The sequence below is a fragment of the Clupea harengus genome, chromosome 19 (assembly GCF_900700415.2).
Source record: "Clupea harengus chromosome 19, Ch_v2.0.2, whole genome shotgun sequence".
Lineage (NCBI taxonomy): Eukaryota > Metazoa > Chordata > Actinopteri > Clupeiformes > Clupeidae > Clupea > Clupea harengus.
The window spans coordinates 19,128,616-19,143,633 of NC_045170.1; the positions used below are offsets into that span (position 1 = coordinate 19,128,616).

Genomic DNA, 15,018 nt, shown 5'->3' on the forward strand with positions numbered 1-15,018 from the left:
AGAGACAGAGGGGGACAGACAGACAGAGAGGAGAGAGAGCGAGAGAGAGAGAGATTGAGAGAGGGATAGAGAGAGAAAGAGTGAGAGAGAGGCTAAGACAGAGATACAGACAGAGACAGAGAGATGAAAGGAGAGAGAGATGAGAAAGAAAGAGTGAGAGAGAGAGAGAGCGTGGTGGTGTCAGGTCCCGCTTTTTCCTTCACGGTAAGTGGCTCTAATGCCAGGGACCTGACACCTCAGTGGCACTTTGGATGTTTTCACATTTGTCCTTTCCTCAGATCAGGTAGTTGTGCTGTACTGCCCTCTCCTCTCTCCTCTCTCCTCTCTCCAAGCGCACAGCTGATCCAGATCCAGCCATTAACCTACGCCAGGACACTCACCTTTACCTGGAATAAGTTGTATAACGGTGAAATAGTATGTAACCAACGTAATGCTATACCCAAAACACTGAGAATAATGATGTGTACACACACACACACAATAATATGAATTTACAACTGGAACATTCATAGTCATGGCCTATATAACATGGTTATTTCATGAACAATTATTTTCAAAAACAAATTCGTTTTTTTCTTCGAGTTTATACAGTTACATGACACACCCATAAACCGGCAACACTTAATTTGGATAGTCGACAGATGGTTTGTCGAAGTTCAAGTCCAGTCTTTCTTTCCATAAATTGTGATTAACAGAGTTTCAACAAATAGTTTGCTCATAATCTGAGCATCTGTAGATAGTCTATACGGGACCATTCTAATAAAGTGTGACCCATAAACCCTTCACAACATACGTCAACATTTTAAAAGGCTGATTCTTACTGCTTCAGTGACTGCCTCTGGTTGTCTACTGCAATGCATCAACCTTACGTAAGCACTGATCAATGTTTGAGCACTGAGCACTTTTAATCATGTTTGATCACATCAGAGTTGATAAAGCAAGCCTTATGAAAACCATACACCTCTTTGAACCAGCCTTCCTAAATGTCCATGTGTCTATATGTAAGTATATACGTCATGAAGCAATGTTAACATTACCCCTAAAGTATAATCTGAAGTGTTAAATTTAATCCTATTGTTTTCCATCCCTATCTGCAGTAGTAATTCCTCGACCATATCTACCTTTGAATTCTCTGCTCAGCTTGTACACCTTTGACCTCATCTGATGACCTCTACCCCTCCCAGCGCTAATCTCATCTCTGAACAAGCAGTAGCACCTAGAGGGTGTGTGTTCCTGGAGCTCTAGGGATTGAGGTTTCTGGGGATCAGATCCAGTGTCTGGGTGTGTCCATGCCTCGTAAAATGGAGGGCTGTTTGAATAAGTTGTTAGTATTGTTAGTATGTGACAGTTTTAAGGGCAGAGGTCGTTTAGATGGATGCCGTTATACTTTCTAAAGCCATTTGAGGCTCATAGACTCGAGAAGGATGGCAAACAGAGCAAATTCTATTAACATTCAACGGAACATAATAGCAGTCTATGAAGTACATGTAGTAGGTTGTTCTCACAAACTAGAAGCTTCCACTGAGTCACACCCATAAACACTTACCCTACCCTACTTACATGGGATTTCACTCTGGCCAACTCTTGTGTGGAGCACCAATGTAAAATGACAGCATATATGGCGCCCTATTGGAATAGCTCACAGAACGTCATCCTCACTAACAAATTGCCGTTTATTTATGGTCAGTTTGTTATATTGCAAATGCAAGTACATGCAATTGCATTTGTTTTATTTTGGCCTCATCATTTATAAAGTGCACTGATGGAAAAAAAACAGCTTGCTGCCGGGCACAATACAGTGCTGTGGGCAAGACTACTTTCAGTGTCATGAGCAAAACTATTACAAAACAAACTTCAAAGTTTGTGCATCATAAAAGAAAATCGTATCTATCAACTAATTTCATAACAACATAAAAAATGTACACATGTAAAGATTTAGGACCATGCAATGTAAGTAATTATATGTACAATAACCCTTAGTATGCAACTGTGATATTGTATGTTAATTGTGACTGATATGTCAGCAGTTTCTGCACCATTCCTCCTGCATCAAATCTTTAGGACATTAACTTACACTTGTGTATGTAGTTCCACATTAATCCTGACCAACTCACTTGGAGTAGTGGTTTCTGATCAGGCAGTAGGCATACACATAAAACATAGCAGTGGTTAGAGTAGTGGTTTCTGATCAGGAAGTATGCCTACACATAAAACATAGCAGTGGTTAGAGTAGTGGTTTCTGATCAGGAAGTATGCCTACACATAAAACATAGCAGTGGTTAGAGTAGTGGTTTCTGATCAGGAAGTATGCCTACACATAAAACATAGCAGTGGTTAGAGTAGTGGTTTCTGATCAGGAAGTATGCCTACACATAAAACATAGCAGTGGTTAGAGTAGTGGTTTCTGATCAGGAAGTATGCCTACACATAAAACATAGCAGTGGTTAGAGTAGTGGTTTCGGATCAGGCAGTAGGCCGACACATAAAACAAATTCTGAAAACTGGATGTTATAAACCAGCAAGATGCTATAGCAACATCTTAGGTTTTTTTTTGGCAATCATGCAATAATTGGGAATGATCCCAGGAAGACGCAGAAAAGAAAAACTAGGTGATGCAAAAACAACGTCTCTTCTATTTGTTCTCACCAGTGAGGGGCAGAGAGTCAACACTTCCCTGTTTGCAGTTGTCGCCTGTGGTGGGGAAGCATTGTCACGGAGGAGAGGAGCCAAGAAACTGTTTTGCGATAGAGTCAGGGAGATCAAATAGAGCACCCAGCAAACTGTTTGGATCATTTGATGCTGATTGGCTGGCAGCTCCTTAGAGTCATATTCACCTGAACAGACCGGCCTAGTGGGAAGGGGAAAGTGACATTCGAAATGTTTACTTTTTTGATTTGTTGGTTTCAGTGTGAAGCCCATTAACCTCAGTAAAGATCAAATGTGTGCCAGTAAGACGCCTGGATAAGTTCATACTAGCAAATATAAATAGAAAAATATAATCAAGATCATGTTTGATTTTGAAAGAAGTCCACAAATTTACTGTAGGACTTTAACAGCAGCATATGAACTAGCACCAAAGAAAACAATCCGCCTAGAAAAACAATGAGCCGTGCTTAAGCATTACAACAAAGGCTTTACAAAGTACACAAAACTACCATCAGAGGAAGTGTTCACTTTAAGAGAGAAATGTGCCACTGGCAAAAGTCCTTCTATGATTCAGGTATTGATGTGAGGACTTTGCGATATATTATGGGTCCTATCCCAGCTTCATGAGCAGCACCCACAGTCTTTGAATGGGATTGCAAGCCAGAAGAAGGGATAGTCTGGTATTTTTCTACATGAAGACATTAGCATTAGCTTATGAATGTGTTTGTGGTGTGTATGCATTAGCTTACACTATAAACAGCCTTGAGCAGAGACTATACGTTGGCTATGTAGTTTAGTTTGTAGGATATCTAGTTTTAATTGTCGGTAAGTCCTTGGATCTGAAGAGCAAATAGGCCATATAAACTGCTTATCTGTGTAGACAAACTTCCACATATATATAACCTTACTGAAATGAAATATGACTAAACTACCCAGAATGCATCTGATCTGGCAAGGATCCGCTCTAGAGTCAGCGCCTATCTGGATGAAAGCCACAGAAGCAAACCTTTCTACCGATTTTCTGTTAACAGAGTCCCACCACCTCAAAGCGGTTTGGTTACATTCTTCCCGTCACAAGATGGTTTATGCTTGCCAGATGTTTTACAGCTGTGCCTCCTCAACTTTAAAAGCTCTCACTACAGACGGACTCTCGGAGCTCCGGTCGGAAAACAACTGGCACCAATTAAATTCAGATATGTAATTTTATTTTTTTTTATCTAAAAGCTAATAGAACCAACAGCGTAGGCTCCTGAATTGAACCAAAACGAGGACTGGAGCTCAAGAAGCAAGAGCAATTATTGTTCAGATGCCCACTGGAGAGCTTAGACTCAGAGATGAAATATGCCTGTCTGACATGAGTACACTCCCTGACAGGGTAAAAAAGAGCATACCACATCACGTCACCTTGGTTCACAGCAGTACAAGACAAGAAAGAGGCTTTTTTTCAAAGGCAATAAATTCACAGTGAAAATATGGCACCGTTATGCTTCCATGCCCTCTGGGCTACACACATGCAGCTCTGCTTTGGGTGCATTGTGCTGAAAAGATGGTCCAGATCAATGATGACCACACAGCTTCAGAATAGATCTTTTGGTGAAAAGTCAAATTCCGCTTGGCATTATGTGCCAATGTGTCCAACAGGGGGTGGTAGATACCCTATTTCCTTTAGTCGGAGTTGAGATGCGGTCGGCAAAACAGAGCCACTCATGCTTCAGTGTCCCTCAAAGGAGGTCTTTAAGGTGAGATCACTGTAACACTAAATACTCCACACTCACACACTCACTCTATACTAATTCTTCACATACCAATGGGACATACACATACGGGCACAGGCACACACACACACACACACACACACAATCACCGTCATCACTGGAGTTCTACACCAGCTGTGTGTGTGAGAGACTGCAAGGGTGGGGCAACATTCTCTTCGCTGAAAGAAACCTCAGGAAGTATCTCTCATCTATATTTCCATTCCGTTCAGAGGAATCACAAGCAAAGGGATTTCTCAAATTAGCTGCATTACGGTAGTGGAACTGTCCTATCTGTCCTGCCCGGATTCATATAAACTGGTGATGTGAGTGTAGACAGTTGCATTTTCTCATGTGTTACAGCATATCGCAGTTGAGAAAAACAGCTTCACAAAACATCCTTCACTGTATATTTCACAATACACATCCTCCTTACATATGAAAATCTGCCACGACATATAAAAGTTCTATTTCAGACAGTTCTAGTCCCGGTGGAAATCTCTCAGGTAGTGCCGGCGGAGCACCCTGGTCATGTGACTAGAGTGAGCGAGGCACGGGGTGCATCAGGGTCATGTGATTGGCGCCGGGGAAGGGCAGCGGCTGGCTGCAGTAGTAGTGCACCACCTGGGGGATGCTGGGGAAAGTGCAGCGGCTCTGGTCCAGCGTGTAGCCGCTCTCCTTCGTCTGCGCCACGATGATGTGCACACAACCCTGATTCGTCCTTAGGAAGAGAGGAAAGACATGGAGAGAGAGATGGAGAGAATAAGAGGACTGATTTGGTGAACACAAGACAAAACATTTATTTTACAGAATATTGCAAATCGCAGTATGAGGCTGATGAATGTAGATTGTAGAACACAGACAACAACAAACAAACACAGAAACTACTTTTAGCAAATTCATGCAAATGCTCTGGATTATCTGATTACTCTAAGATTACTGCCTGAAATCAGTTTCATATTGACCTCATACTGTGTTTTTTGTAGCGCAATCGCAAGCTCGGTCAGCAGGGTCATAGACTTGATACCCAGTGGGTACACATACTGCTAAAACTGTAAGAGTGTCCAATGCCATAAGTTGCTTTGGATAAAAGCATCTGCTTACTACAAGCTCTGAAAGATTTCACTCATATTTGTGGACAAATATGAAATCTCTTTGCGCCATGTTTATAAACCCCCGTTTATAAATGATATGACTTACTTGAGAGCGATGGAGTACTTGCTGGTTCCTGATTCGCTGTCTCTGACCAGGAAACTGCCCTCTTTGCAGGACTGAAGCTGAGAGTCCACTTCCTGGCGTGTCACACTGCCATGGTACCAGCTGTGGGGAGATGCGGGGGAGAGAGTGGGAGAATGAGAGATTGATGTGTCACTCCAGTAGAAAGCGGATCTTTGTACTACTAATAGAACACATGTACAAAACACAGACAGAACACAACACCCTTAAAATGACTTATCAGCAAAACTCCATTTGTCAGTTTTATGAGGATCTGCTAGCGGTTTGCAGTAACTCATGAACTTCCAACTGGCAACTGCAACTTTCCCATCTCAGTGTCAAGCTCAAGCCTCAGGCTTGGTTCAGAGGGGCGTATGTGCAATCAAGACTAACCAGGTCTCTAAACTGCTGTACACCTGTCACAAAACTAACTGGCAAGAAGAAACCAGTCAAACCACTCATGTGCCTTTGGCATTTATAAAGTTTAGCATTTAAAAAAAAAAAAAAGGCTTTCATCCACCGGCTCCCATCCCATCCCTTTGTTGTCTGCCACCGACACCAAACACTCACCTCTGCTTCTCCAGAGGCATACTGGGATCCACCCTGCCCCCGTCCCCCTCGGCGCCCCCAGCCGGGGGCCTGGGCACCTTCTGGGTCCAGCTGCACCTCTGCAGGTGCTGCATCAGGGGCCAGGAGAGATGGGACGCCTCCTCTCGGGCTGGGGCCGGGTGGTCGGGGCGATCAGCGTCATCAGATGGAACTGAGAGAGTGTGAGAAGATGGTGTTAATGATGTTTATTATGTGTCTCATCAGAATGTTGCCAAAAGTAATTAGGGTTAATCTAACAGTCTAAATCAATGTAAGCCACTTGCAAGGTCACTGCCTGGTTTTTTGTAATAACTAATGTTATGTTTTTTAAACAAAGTCTGTGAGGAGCCCATAGGGATGATTGACAGACATCACTCACCCCACTTTCAGATTTAAACCCTCCTTATCTGTCCACCACATCATGTGCTCCTGCAAAGCAACGTTTCCCACTTCCTCCCCATTCTCCTACTTTTCACTAGTAGCTCTAAGCTGACATTTCCCCCCTATCCATAGGGGATGTCACTGGACATCGCTTGCACCCGATCTCTGCTATAGGCATCTCAGGACCATGGCCAGCTACCAAACATGCCAAACGTGCTTTTATCAGCTCTCTAAATCAAGCATTCAGATGGGTGTACTAGTGAAACAGTGATAAACCGGACAGCAACTTCTGTCATCTGTCATTCAGCACAGAGAGCGCATATTAAGGGTATTTTTACAGACAGGAACAGCTTTGATTTGAGTTTTTTTTTCTTCTGGTGCACATTTGAGTTTATTCATTCAGCGTAACTCTATGAGCTATGGACTCTAGCGAGTTCCTGTTTCCTGACAGAAGGAAGAGGTTTTTAAATGTAACAGTGGCCGACGAGTACAGAGCTGTGCTGTGAGTGAACTTCAGTCCCCTAAGCCTCCTATGTCCGGCAGTGTTGGACTGTATTTCTCACAGCGCATGTCACACTGACATGACAAGCAGCAGAGTATGAAGAAGACCTGGCCCCGCTATGCCTCAGAACTTCAGCATCCATGCCAGATCATGGCTCAGATCTTCTCCTTAGTCAGCTAGTGTAATATGTGACCCAGTTCTGTGGTACCTGACAGTGCCTTCAGGATCTGCTCCCTCCTCCACTCCCTGGGCAGCTCGTACTCCGCAGGGGAGCGGGGGTCCGGTTCCGGCCGACTCACTGGGGTCTCAATGGCCCCCTCGTATGGGTCGTCATAGATCAGCAGAGGAGAAGAAGACTTCAAGTCTTCCCTTGGTCCGTCACCACCCTCCGGGAGAGTTGACGTCTTCAGTAGGTCCTTGGAACCTCTGCGCCGGATCTCTGCACAAAGAACCACAACTAAACTCAATGAACTATTTCAAGCTCAAAAGCATAATATCATATGAATGAAAACTCACACACACGCACACACACACACACACACACACTGTTCACACAATAATGCCCATCCAGCCCTCTGCTTTAATCATTTCCACTTTATTCCCTTGGTGCCACTAATGCCTTCCAACCTCCACCATGGTGCATTACCATTGTTTGTCTGTAATTAAGGATATCCTATTGGGTAGTAAATCTAGAATGCATTTCCTCATATATTGTCCGATTTTTCTATAAATCAAAATGTAATACTTCCACACTATAGAACATGTGTCCTGGCTCAGGAGAATGGTCCTATATGACAATGGAGAGACAGAAGGAGAGGTCAACAGAGTGCACAGCCAGATGAATTCACTTTTCCTGGATCATGGGAATTTTGGGGGAAAAGGAGGGCAGGCCTTTTTGACTAATGGGGGTGGGGGGGGACTTGGGGGGTGTTACGTCAGGGCCATCTGACAGCGGGGGGTGGGGGTCACTACTGGGCAACCCGACATCCAGAGAATAGGACCAGGAAACAGAGACAGGAAACAGGAAGTAGAGACAGGAAACTGCACCCATTGTCCCAGAACAGCGTAGTCTCTATGGCAACCCTTTGGGGTGCAGCATTCAGGAGAGGGTTCATGTGCATGCTCGCTAATCTGTGGCTGCACAAAAAAATGTCAACCATGTAGGTGCCTTAATGCACGTACACCATACTCAACTAAAAGGGAAAAAAAACAGTGGTGTTCCTAAAAGCTTAACAGGACGGGTAGGGTGGGTATATAGCTTTTGTTTCTGTTTTCCTGTGCGTGCTGAGAAGGGTAAAATAAGTGTGATAAGTCAAAGTTTGAGCAAGGGTATTTATTTATGAATTGTTGAGGTTAAATCAGGATCACTGCAGGTGTGTGCGTGTGTGTGTGTGTGTGTGTGTGTGTGTGTGTGTGTGTGTGTGTGTGTGTGTGTGTGTGTGCATGGTGGGTGTGTGTATTTGGATGGTCACCTGTAATGAGCTGTTGTGCATCATACGGCTCCATGTACCCATCGTTCTCTCCCCGCCGTGGTGCCACATTCTGCTCACTCTGGGCATCGAACGGATCAGCGTAATCCTCCCTAATAATCACCTGTGTGAAATAAAGCAGTTATTCAGTTACTTATTTATTCACTGATCCACTCATTGATCATGCAAAATGTTACTAGCAGCAACTGAGTGAATCAGATCACATGCCATCATCACATAAAATAAATAAAATAAAAACTATTAATGGGCACACAATCACAGAACGTTTTTTGGAATCCTAGCAAAAAAACAAACGAGGAAGAATATTAATGGGATATTAACCTGTGATTAAAACACTTTATAAGTTAAAAGATGAATGCCCTGTGCTCCACCAGAGTGTATTGCATAACTGGCGACTGTTCTGTGTTCTAAAACAGCCTCCATGCCCTGTGCAGAACCTGGTGCCGCTTTGCATAAATATTTACCTGATGGAAGCCCATGTACAATTAAACAGCGGATATTCCATCATCAATATTTACCCATCATCCTCTCCAAATTATATGCATGCAGGAAATAAATGTTGTACTTTTTCACTGATTATGAGTGGCAGAAATATCACATACGGACACACACTTGCTTATTCCTTTCATCAACCAGGGAGAATTCAAAGGGGGAGATTTTATTGGCCGCTCATTCAGTAAGTCACAGCATGTCATTCATCTTCTGAAATCTTATCCTGCTGCAGGACATCTGCACTCCTCCCTGCATTGTTCTGCTTCGACCAGACGCAGACCTTTACAGACACAGTCATAAAGACTGTCTACATTATTCTGACCATCAGATAACAGTGTGTGTGTGTGTGTGTGTGTGTGTGTGTGTATGTGTGTGTATGTGTGTGTGTGTGTGTGTGTATGTGTGTGTATGTGTGTGTGTGTGTGAAAGCCAACACTCACGATCCTGATAGGCTGTTTTCAGACAGGTTATTTTACTGCGGTCTCTACTACTCTGGAACAAATAGGGTTATCTGAGCTGAGGTTGCGGTAAATCAATTTAGATAAGACTGGTGTTGCACAGCCTCTGGAACCTAGCAGTGGGACTCCCTCTAGTAGGAAGACCAGAGTGCCAGGACCAGCATGCAACAACTTTAAATTTGCCTGTAGAATTAATTTTTTGTGCAATTTAGATGTTTGTCTTTTAGATTGTTTGCATGATCGAGCATCAATTGAGCTTATTACATTGCAACAGCTTGTTTCCAATGACTGCTTGGTAGTACTAGCAGGAAAATGGTGCTTTATCTTTTCCAAATGATACAGGTGTCACAAAAACATAAAGCTGTTGCAACACATCACACACACATGATAACGCATATCATTTAAAAATCATTTAGCCTTGGCCAAACCCATACTGAGAAAAAAGATGACAGCTCAAGTTTAAAAAAATTTATCAACTTGCTATTTCTACAGTTTTTTTTACAGTTTTTTCTGAATATCTATTTCTACTGTTTTTTCCTGAAGGTACATTTACACACAAGAAACACAATAACACCATTTTGTGGGTCATAGTAGAGAAAAGGCAACATCTGCTTTTTTTCAGTGCAAAACAAAAGTCTGTCCTCGGTACCAAAACCCTGGAGAGATTCCCTCTTTCTACCCCACAAAGGAACAAAAGCAAGCGGACATGGGATGCAAAGAGCAGAGAAAGAAAAAAAAACGGTTGGAAACATAAAACTCCCCCTTCCACCTTCAGTGATTCTTTCCATTCTTTATCTCTCTTCTTTCTCACACCATCCTGTTACATCTGCTCTCTCTCTCCCTATGTCTCCTCAGCTCCTGTCTTTTTTAACTTTCAAAGCACAGCCAGAGGGGACATGGGGTTAGCACCTGCATGTCAGATGACTTGTTCCTTTGACAGGATGATAGTGCTCACAGTAGGGGGGTGTGTATGTGTGTGTGTGTGTGGGGGGGGGGGGGGGGGGGGGTATGAGATATCAAGGCGAGAGGTGGGTCAAGTCTAATCATGCATCAGCTTTGCATTCAGAGTGGAGAACAATGCTGGATGAAAGGAGGGAGAGATTGACAGAGGAAGTGGGAGAGGTGGAAAGGGAGACAGACAGAAGTGGATACAAAGAAGACAAGAGACAAAGACAAGTTTGGGGGTGGATCAGATTGATGCATGATCAACTTTCACATCGACCATAGCTTTGTTTAGGTTTGGCTCTGTCTGCCAAAGCTATTAATGACACATTAGGGGTAAGGTTGCATCTGTGGCCTTGAACAATTGCGGTTACAATGATGAGCCCCAAACAGCTTAATATTAGTTTAAAAAACAGTTAAGTCATCATTTTCTCTATACAGCCACCATATTATAAGTTTTAAGGGAATATATTTTAAAACATGTCGAAATGTAAGTCTTACGTATAGTCAAAATAAGCCTCAATCCTTAAGTTAGACCTGGTGCATTCTCACCGTGTCGGTTTTGCCCACAGTCGTGCCCTTATCCGGTTCTTCAGTCAGAGGACTACATGCCCTGCTGGGATTTTGTATCCTATCTTGTTTCTCCACTTTGATGAGCCGGGTGATGTAAGTGCTTGCCGAGATACAATTCTTAAGTGCCCGGTGTTCCTCACATCCAGCCACTGATTTCGAGTTTCTTCTCAGCAGACTGTCCCAAACCTTCTCGTCTTTATTCACGCTACGACAGGAGTCGTTGGCAGAATTTTTCCGATTCCTCCCTGACAGAAGGCAGCTCACTCCACCGCCAAAGCCTTTACGCGGACTCCCCCGCGGCGCGGTCTCTTTGGTACCCATGCCCACGGTCCCTCCAGGCTTTTCACGGTTCTGGGAGTCCGACTCCAGGGCAGAACGAATTTTATCGGATCCGTTTCTGAAGTTGATGGGGAATTCTTTAAACCACTTCGCCATCGCAAATTCTGCGGTGGAGTTGAAGAGAGAACGTACGCCTCTCCAACACCTTCAAGCGCCATACACACCGTTACGCACGGGAAAAGTCCTTTCTTATTTAAAAAAAAACTTCTGAATCAAATTGCCTTGTTTAACATGTACAAGTGCCTGACACACTTATCACAAATACTCTGCGTTGTGTTCTCAAAACAAAACAAAACAATAAAGCTATGCGAACACTACATTAACATTAATGTTACTCTTCAAAGTCAGAAGATAATTGCTAATGCGTTTGTTGGTGCAGTTCCTCGCTGAATCTCTTCTTGAAAATTCTCTTCTGAAAGCTTAATTCCATTAGTGTTTTCTTTTCTTCGAAAAGCTTTGGCGATCCTCATTCTAGTAGTGAACGCAACTGAGATGGGAGAGAGTGTGCCGAGAGTTCGAGGTGCGGGGGGTGGAGACGCGCATGACTTACGTAGATGTAGCCTTGCCTATTGTATCAGTGAATAGACGTGCAGTACACATGCAGTTCATTTGAGGATATATCACACACACAGCGGTATTTTACATTTTTACCAAATAGCCATCTGAAATAAGATGTTTTCATTAAATATTCCAAGATTTGATCATACTTTGCAAGACACATTTGTACGGCCAAATAAAGTTTACACTAATCCAATCATCCACTTGAAATGATACAGGATGTGTAGAGAGCTATCTAAATAATGTGGGATCTTAGCATTTGTTAAATTTGAGTGGTATTGGGAGCTCATGACAGAGTCATACATGTTAGGTCTACTCAAAGGCCAGAGCTATCTACATCAAATGCAGCTGCCCTCTGATATTGTCAATACATGATATTAGGCCTACTGTTGACTGGGTCCTTTCACACTCATATCCTAATATAGGTATATTACATTGTGCAGTGTGGCCACATCAGGCTGCATTTCCTTTGATACTTTTCACCGGTTAGGGGTGGTCTGACCAAAATCATATCTACTGTTCAAAAATGAGCCAGAATAAATGTATTTTGCTTGTATTGATGGACAACCAATTTGTTTATCGCAAAAAGTAATCGAAATGTCAAAGCAGGCCTTTTCTATTTTTATTTCCATTGGATTTTGTAGGACTGTAAAAAGTACTTGAAATGTGATACAACACCTGCCTCTTTCCAACTGAAACATGTCAACTTAAAACAAGGTCTTGAATAAATTGAAGGATTTTAGCCTTGCTTTTCTAAATCCCAAGAGAACAGTGGGCATTCTCCATTTCAGATATATTGATTGCATCTAAACAGAGACCAATTTCACCAACATGTTGCATACAGAAGAAGTCTCTACATCCTGATTTACCGTAAATCCTCAAATGAAGACCGGGATTCAATTAGAAGCCGGGCTTCAGATAGTAGCCGGGGGCGTGGTCGATACGGACAAATAAAGGCCGGGCCCCATATTCATGAGTACCACGTGACGTCACTGTGTTTAAGCGCCGCCATCTTTGTGTCCGAAAGTCTAGCTAAGCGCCGGTCACAACACAGACAATAGTCGGTCACAACCCGCAGAAAGTTAAAATGCCCTGCTTATGTTGTGCTGATGGATGCGACAATAGTCGCGAAAATTACCCAAAGAAACAATTTAATTGTATACCAAAAGATTTAGATCGGCGGAATAAATGGTTGGCTGCAAATTAGAAGAGACAACTGGCAGCCAACATCTAACTTCAGATTGTGCAGTCAACACTTTGTATCTTCCTGCACCACTATCCACGGACATGTTGATTTTGTGTTCAGAGCCTGGGAATGACTGACATGTTAAGTGAAATGCAGCACGTTGATACAATCGTGAATAATTGCTGTGTCTTATCAGAGCTAAACTCTTCTGAGCAAGCTAGAGTGCTAATAGTTAGCGAGCTGTTTAGCCCTTCATTAAAGGCTTTAGCTACACCTAGCTAACCCACATTGGCACTCTTAACCACCACTAAAATAAATCGGTTGATAAATCGCTGTTTGAATTACTAAGATGTCATGTGACGACATACATATTTTTTGTCTCCAGATGCCATATCTTGGTGTCGTTCACCCATCCTGCAACTGCATATTGATGTACTTTTGAAAGCCTTCAGGCTATCTCCGGTGTATGGGGATGGATTGTGTACAAGATAAATATATATGTCGGGAAAGGACAGTTGGGGCAGACGTTTCGCAGACTTTAAGGGACAAAATAAAGTTGCCAATAATAAATATGGATCGCAGCCAATAATCAATGTTTTTTCTAAATATCGTTGTCTTTCTGCTTCATTCAGATGTGCTGTGTTCGTAGTCATGACTCTGTTCGTTGGCTAACTATGAAAGCTAACTAACTAACCACTAGAATTAGACAATACTACTTTTAAAAAGTCTAAATTTTAAGAACCTATCAATAGAAAACAATACCATTATTATATTTATATTATTATTATATTATTACTATATATTAATATATATGACTAACTAGCTACTATTGGGTACCATTACATTGGGAATAACGGTAGAGTTGGACACAAAGATGGCGGCAGGCTTCACGGAAGTGACGTCTTTGGTACTTATGAATACTGTAAGTAGACGATGGGTTGACTCAAAAACGATCCGCATACGGATGTAATTCTAGAATGTTGATTGGTTAAGATGAGTTACCAGGCAGGAACTGGCTATTAGCAGGACCTCTATTTTTTCGCTGAGCTACAACGTCGTTTGCCTGACTTTTAAACGATCGTTTTATTTTAATTCTGTGAAGTTATAAGTTTTAATACTCAACTGTTTTGTTAACCGAATTTTTACGAAGTCATACGGCTAAACAAACAACCGACTTGTTCACCGAACTTTTCAACCGTGGAAAATACATAGCAGCAAGCTAACGTAGCTAAACGATGCGTTAGCTTAGCCTGGTAGTCAACCTGTTGACATCCTATCTTGGTCGCATCGGGTTTAATTAATTAATAAACACGTCTCTTACCTTGAACGTCTACTCCTCATGTCACGAAGTTGCTACACTAACTGTATGTAACACTATGCACAAATGCAAAATATATCCAAGACAATATAGCATATCAATGCAGCAACCTAGAAATGCTAAGCCCCCTGAACTCCTATGCATACTACAGGTTATTGAAATCAGTTTCCGAGAATGGCAAACAACAAATATGTTTGCGAAGAAAAGAGCAACCTTCCTCGCAATTTGTTTGTAATGTTAGTTACAACCAGTCAACAGTTTTACAGAGGTATAGAAAACATTGGTGATAGAAACTAGGTTCTAAAAAAGGTTCCCAATTAACGTCTTTGAAACCAATCTATTTATTTAGTGACATAATCTTGACAGTGTCACATAACATGGGTTGACTCAAAAACGATCCGCATACGGATGTAATTCACGGATGTAATTCAATCTTAACCAATCAACATTCTAGAATTACATCCGTATGCGGATCGTTTTTGAGTCAACCCATGTTATGTGACACTGTCAAGATTATGTCACTAAATAAATAGATTGGTTTCAAAGACGTTAATTGGGAACCTTTTTTAGAACCTAGTT

At 42.4% G+C, this 15,018-nt stretch overlaps 1 protein-coding gene across 2 annotated transcripts; it reads right to left on the minus strand.

Annotated features, from left to right (window-relative positions):
• Nucleotides 1–1,676: 1,676 nt before the first annotated feature.
• LOC105901441 (SH2 domain-containing adapter protein E-like) lies at nt 1,677–14,607 on the minus strand. Of its 2 annotated transcripts, none has more exons than XM_031585868.2 (6): nt 14,443–14,607; nt 8,556–8,676; nt 7,292–7,522; nt 6,183–6,372; nt 5,598–5,717; nt 1,677–5,118 (listed from the first exon to the last, which is right to left on the minus strand). In XM_031585868.2, the coding sequence occupies exons 2-6, from the start codon at nt 8,587–8,589 to the stop codon at nt 4,935–4,937; spliced, it is 759 nt and encodes a 252-aa protein (XP_031441728.1). In that variant the 5' UTR covers nt 8,590–8,676; nt 14,443–14,607; the 3' UTR covers nt 1,677–4,934. The 2 variants fall into 2 exon arrangements, with proteins under 2 accessions (XP_031441728.1, XP_012684353.1); XM_012828899.2 differs by lacking the exon at nt 14,443–14,607 and adding an exon at nt 11,018–12,103.
• Nucleotides 14,608–15,018: the final 411 nt, after the last annotated feature.